This window comes from Atta colombica, unplaced genomic scaffold (assembly GCF_001594045.1).
Source record: "Atta colombica isolate Treedump-2 unplaced genomic scaffold, Acol1.0 scaffold198, whole genome shotgun sequence".
In the NCBI taxonomy this organism is placed as follows: Eukaryota; Metazoa; Arthropoda; class Insecta; order Hymenoptera; family Formicidae; genus Atta; species Atta colombica.
Window position 1 is genome coordinate 4637289 of NW_017259291.1, and position 6060 is coordinate 4643348.

Sequence of the window (6060 nt, forward strand, 5' to 3'; positions counted from 1 at the left end):
TATATATATATATATATATATACATATATATATATGAAGAGAAAACAGAAGATTTAAGAGAGCTCACAAAAAACACACACACACAATGTTATTATAAATGATTAATTAATAAAAAAACGAATCTTGTTTGTTGTTACTTCTGGTATACCTCGTTATGGACCATCGCACCGATTTATCGTATCGCTAATTGATTCGTTTTTTGAGTTTTTCCTTAAGCTACGTTTTTTTTTTTTTTTTTCGTTTTATAGAGATCACTGCAAGTCTGAGGACGGGAGAATAATTGATTCAGGAAACCAGAATGCTCAATCTTTATTTAATATGTCGTAATGGAGGATGAATACCATACACAAATATATCAAATTGATATATAGCTGTCACGACGGAGAATATTGTGGAACTAAAAGTATTTTGCGTGACAATAAAACGATCTCCTCAGGTTGACGACATAATCTACGTGTCTTCCTCCCAGACGGTCTCCGTGAGTATGGCGATGTTGTCCAGGCCACGCATCGGTGCGTACTCGAGCGTCCACATCACATTCGTGAAAACGACTGCAGCAATATTATGAATAATTTATCAACGAGGAAATATCGTCGCGTACGATATCGTTATTGTAAAAATACGCGTGAGTTTGATATATGTATCTGAAATCGTAAAACCTTAATAGCATTCACGAGATCATCGCTAATTTTCTCTCGTCCGATTTTAAATAGGTCTTCAATAAATAAATATTTTCGATTCTCAAGAGGCATGTAAAATTAAAAATGTTTGGTATTGTAATTCAAATTAAATTTCTATCAAAGCGAGGAAAAATTGTACAGCATGCATCACAGATGAAATATAAGTAATTCAGAAATATTGATTCCTCTCAACAATGGTTGACAATATACTCGGACAATACTAAAGTTTCAGATTTAGAGTAAGACCGAGAAATATATATATACTGATCCTCATTTTAAAATTAATTATCCGATAAATGGATAATTAATATAATAAGCGAGTTTGAAATTAGAAATTTGATTCATTACAGCCCAATCCTTCGTTCGCCCGCCGTTATTACGCAATTTTGCCAGAAGTATGGAACACCTTTTAATCAGCACATAGAATTAAAAGGCAAATTTTGTAATTACATTATTATACATATAAATAATTCAACAATTATACAACTCACTAGAAGTTTAGTGTGGCCTTTTCAGAACGTCAACCACTCCGGTTTATCGCGAGCTGTTAAAGGTGCTCCGTACTTCAGTCCAATTTCAGTCGCAGCACTTACGCATCTCGCCCTGATGCAGATCGGCGATCAGCTCAGGGCACGAACTGTTGCAGGGATTTATAGGAGTGAGACGCAGCTGAGTCGCGCCACGAAGCTGAGCGAGAGCGATTAGACCAGAGTCGAGCTCAACCTTCTTGTAACTCGGGCTATTGTAGTCCGAAGACATGAGCACCCAATTGAAATGCGCCGGCGAAACTGTGCTGGAGAGGAAGTACGGTCGTTGATAGTACTTTCTGAGCACCTTCACAGCGTTGATGTCACAGTTCTGCCAATGGACAAACCACTTAGCTACCTCGGGGGCGTGCACGCGTCGAAGAAATGCCGCAAGATCGGACGAACCAGTACGCAGATTGGAGGTCAGGGCGCAGGGTACCGTCTCCATCAGCCGCTCGTTCTCCAAGTAGAGCTGTTGCGTCGAAAAATAATATTTCTTCACTGGGATTTTAAATATCACACTGATTCTTTGCTATGGCAATTTTGTCTTCGAAGAGAATTCAACTTTCGATAAGTGAAAGTTATCTACATTTTTTTCTTCAATTTGATTCCTGAAGAAGTTAAACATTTATAGTAATAAGGCAACAAAATTCATCTATTACTCACATGGGTGATATTATCAAACCAGAAGTAATCGGTATTCATGACTGCCCATGAATCCATTGCGTCGGTGATGATGGCTGGTGCATCGCGATTCAGGTAATTATCAACCAGATTACGATACCGAACGTCCGATAAACGATCAATCGTCTCCAACGCCTCGCAGGTCTGCAAGAAAGTTCTCTGTCAATTATTCAAGTGAATTTTAGGTATCTTAGATATATTTCTTCTTAAAATATTTTACATCTCAAAAACCGCAATAGAATCTTTTTCCCAAACGTAAAGATTGATTTTTCTTATTCTGAAAATACGAAGCGTACCACGCAATCCTCTTCCGTGATAGTATAATCATTGTAAAAGGGATTGTTAATCATGCAGTTTTCATAATAAAGCGGCTGCCAGTTCCAGATCGGCAAAACTTTTATCAGCAGCAAACGGCTGAGGGCGGTGAAATGAGTACCAACGAAGTCCAACTGAGCTGCAAGACATGCCAGTGTACCCAATACTATCAGCACCAGGGTGCCACGACAAACGAGTTGCAACCATGAACGACGCATCGCTGCTACGAGTGGTTGGCATATAATGTCCATTTCCTCTTCAGTGAAGCCCGCTTGTTGACAATATCTGTGAAAAAAATTTTGGATACAATAACAGCTCTAATAATAAAAAAAAGATCTCTATCGTGCATAATTATAGAAATAATTTTTTCCATAAATCTGCTTTTTACAAAATGATTATAATAATGATTTGGAAAAATATCTACTTGCTTATATATAATTTTGGAATTATCGTTACTGATGCAAATTTTTTTATTTCTTTTTTACTTAGGTGATAGGAGCGCAATGAAAATATAGAACAAAAATCTAATACGACTTCACAAATAATTCCACGTATATTAAAAGTGACTCGTTACTTGTAAAAGGAATTCAGCTCATCGTCAATCAGCCTTAGCTTCTCGGAGTGCGTCATTTCATGCTGTTCCTTGATGTACGCCTTACGGAGCTGTTTCACGCACTTGCTGCTCGACATTATGACAGACTCTTTTGTTGTTTCACTGATGAAGAATCACTCTTCTCTTGCAGAAACGCAATATTCCGCGGCAGGATAGGAACGGGCTCGTCGCTATTGAACCGCGACCGTGTATGCGCGCGTTTGTGTCTGCCTACACGATATATTGATCGGCACCGTCGGCGCATGGACGGCGCGAAAACCGAGAGAGAGTTTCGCCATTTTCGGAATTTTTTATCTTTATCTTTTGCTTTGGTAAGCGACAGATTTAGGCAGCTTTTTATGTAAAATCGATCTTACTGAAGCTACATTTTTATAAAATACGAAAAGAAACGTCAATAGAAAATTTACATAAAATCTAATGGATTTTAAGGTATTATTTTATTATAGAGTTTGACAATTAAATGATTATTTTTATCACCGTATAATTTTATACGTATTTAAGAAAGTCTTTCTTTCATATTAAAACATTCGATTGTATAGAATAATAGATCAATTAAAATGTATTTCGAATGTATTGGATAAATGTATTTTTTTATTATACAATTTATTATATTTTCAGATTTGATTGTGAATGATCCTAATGGTATTGTTTGCTCATTGATGATTTCAAAAATTTCTCAGTACACATCACTGCCTTCGATATTCTAATTTATTTTTGTACGTCAACTTTATCGGCTGGCGATAGGTAGATTCCATAACGATCTGCGATTGATCTGTAATGTGTGATCTACAATGGCAATAGCAAGTAATGGATGAAGTTGTAAGAGTAACAAATTGACCAATCACAGTTTAATATGAGAAGAATAATCGACTGTGATTAGTCAATTTCTTACACAGTCTCATCCATTACTGATACTGCCATTGTAGACCACGCATAACTGGCTTGTTATAACGTAAACAATAGAACAGTAATAAATAGATAGGAACATATAGAAACTCTGCTACATAATTATAATAATCTGCGGCAATTATTAAAAATAATATTATATACATACATAAATTATTACAGATAAATACATGAATATATCGTACCGTGTGCAATTGTTTGTGCTGTCTCTCTCGGATCAAAGTCCGAAGGTTTGATTTATAACAATTCCATAAGTCGAACGTCAACGACAGTACGAAAAACAATGGCAATGCAATGCTTAAAATTATTTGGTGAGTATCAAGTATTTTCTAATATTACGGAGAATGAAGATATTATTTTAAATATTGATTATAGCAAATAATGTGTCTAGAAGTACATGCATTGTCAATGTCAATCGACACATTACCTCGCATTCTATGCTGCCAGACACACATAAAATGTTATATCAAACATGCAGGTATTTTATAATATGGTGTAGGCAATAAATTACATTTCTATCTACTTTGCATATATAATTAAATAATCATCGCTATTAAAAATTTGTAATTGCAGAGATTTCGCCGAGGAGGAATTAAAACCTATCGCAGCAGAGACTGATAAAAAACATCTTTTTCCAAAGGAGCAGATCAAGAAAATGGGCGAGTTGGGTCTTATGGGTTTATGTATTCCTGAAGCATTAGATGGAACAGGACTAGATTACCTGGCCTATGCTATAGCTATGGAAGAAATCTCGAGAGGTTGTGCAAGTGCTGGAGTTATAATGAGTGTACAAAATTCCCTCTACTTAGGCCCTATAAATGCATTCGGAACTGATAAGCAGAAAGAAAAGTACATCGTTCCCTATATGAGCGGTGAGAAAATTGGCTGTTTTGCTCTCAGTGAACCAGGTAATGGATCTGATGCTGGTGCAGCGTCTACCATTGCCAAAGCGAATAGCAGCGTTTATACGATTAACGGCACTAAGTCGTGGATAACAAATGCGTTCGAAGCCAATGCAATAATTCTTTTTGCAACGACTGACAAGTCCAAGAAGCACAAAGGTATAAGCGCTATTGTAATGGACAGTCCGACAACAGGCTTGAGCCTGGGTAAAAAAGAGGATAAATTGGGTATACGAGGTAGCAGCACTTGCTCCTTAATCTTTGAGGACTGTGAAGTGCCACAAGATAACATTTTAGGCAAACCAGGAATGGGCTTTAAAATCGCAATGATGACTCTAGGTATGTGACAATCATTATGTGGATTTTTACAAATAATTATTCAAATAATATTCTCTCTGTAGATGCTGGCAGAATAGGAATCGCTGCACAAGCGTTGGGCATAGCTCAAGCATCCTTGGATTGCGCGATGGATTATGCATCCAAACGTCAAGCCTTCGGTCAGTCGATCATCAAACTACAAGCGATTCAACAAAAAATCGCTGATATGGCTTTAAAATTAGAAAGTTCAAGACTGTTGACGTGGCGAGCGGCTCAGCTTAAGGATAGTGATAAACCGTACACAAAGGTGCGTTATAAATGTTGTTTGGAGATAAATATTAATTCATTTTAGTAAAATATTCACTTTGAATAATACGATCAAATTTTCTCTAGATTCTTATCTTATCTCATATATAATATTTAAAATTTTCTTATCCCATATATATTTTTCTATTGATTACATTTTATGTATCTTATTGGATAAAGTAAACACGCTTCTATGAATGTATAGAAAAAAATTTTTAAGTAATCACGATAGCTTTAATCAATTTAATCATCAACAAATCAAAGCAATAAAATCAAACAAAAAAAATAAGGTAATTTTCACAAGGAATGAACAGATTTTTCAAATATAAGATCTCAAGTAGAAGAGCTAATGAGTGCCAGTTTGCAAATGTAATTTATATCTGATGTCTTTTTACCAAAATCTTGTGTCCATTCATTTTACATTCTTCTCAGTTATAAACCAAGAAAAGTCCGAAGTTAATATCACGATACAAATAAATTTTTGCGCATCTCTCTCGTTGATCTACTGTCAAAATAATTTCTTATTTGCTAGGAAGCCGCTATGGCCAAATTGTCAGCATCAGAAACCGCCACATTCTGCGCTCATCAGTGTTTACAGATTCTGGGAGGAATGGGATACGTATCGGATATGCCGGCGGAACGTCATTACAGGGACGCGCGTATCACGGAGATCTATGAAGGCACATCAGAGATCCAGAGACTTGTGATCGCCGCAAATCTCATCAAAGAGTACGGCCTCAATTGAGATCGCACTCACTCAAGTAAGAATTCTTCAGTATCTTTCTTTTATATGTATATCCAAAAAAAAA

The 6060-nt window shown here is 36.2% G+C and overlaps 2 protein-coding genes across 9 annotated transcripts in view; one reads left to right on the forward strand and one right to left on the reverse strand.

The window, feature by feature from the left end:
* Positions 1–306: 306 nt before the first annotated feature.
* Positions 307–3064, reverse strand: LOC108686937. Of its 3 annotated transcripts, none has more exons than XM_018192464.1 (5): positions 2781–3064; positions 2188–2491; positions 1874–2035; positions 1274–1679; positions 307–551 (listed from the first exon to the last, which is right to left on the reverse strand). In XM_018192464.1, the coding sequence occupies exons 1-5, from the start codon at positions 2894–2896 to the stop codon at positions 451–453; spliced, it is 1089 nt and encodes a 362-aa protein (XP_018047953.1). In that variant the 5' UTR covers positions 2897–3064; the 3' UTR covers positions 307–450. The 3 variants fall into 3 exon arrangements, 1 of the variants encoding a protein (XP_018047953.1); XR_001931726.1 differs by having other exon boundaries at positions 473–551; positions 1172–1679; XR_001931727.1 differs by lacking the exon at positions 307–551 and adding an exon at positions 1045–1086 and having other exon boundaries at positions 1172–1679.
* Positions 3065–3756: 692 nt separating this feature from the next.
* Positions 3757–6060, forward strand: part of LOC108687026 (short-chain specific acyl-CoA dehydrogenase, mitochondrial) — a 5615-nt gene continuing 3311 nt past the window's right edge. For 3 of the 6 annotated variants that reach the window (XR_001931733.1, XM_018192609.1, XM_018192608.1), the window contains exons 1-5: positions 3846–4036; positions 4101–4203; positions 4299–4966; positions 5029–5252; positions 5784–6012. Coding sequence is in view for 5 of the 6 variants with exons in the window: in XM_018192609.1 (XP_018048098.1) it covers positions 4009–4036; positions 4101–4203; positions 4299–4966; positions 5029–5252; positions 5784–5996 (1236 nt within the window). In the remaining variant the exon portion in view is untranslated. Of the gene's footprint in view, positions 3772–3845; positions 4037–4100; positions 4204–4298; positions 4967–5028; positions 5253–5783; positions 6013–6060 lie in introns of those variants that run through there. The other 3 variants (XM_018192607.1, XM_018192606.1, XM_018192610.1) reach the window with 3 other exon arrangements.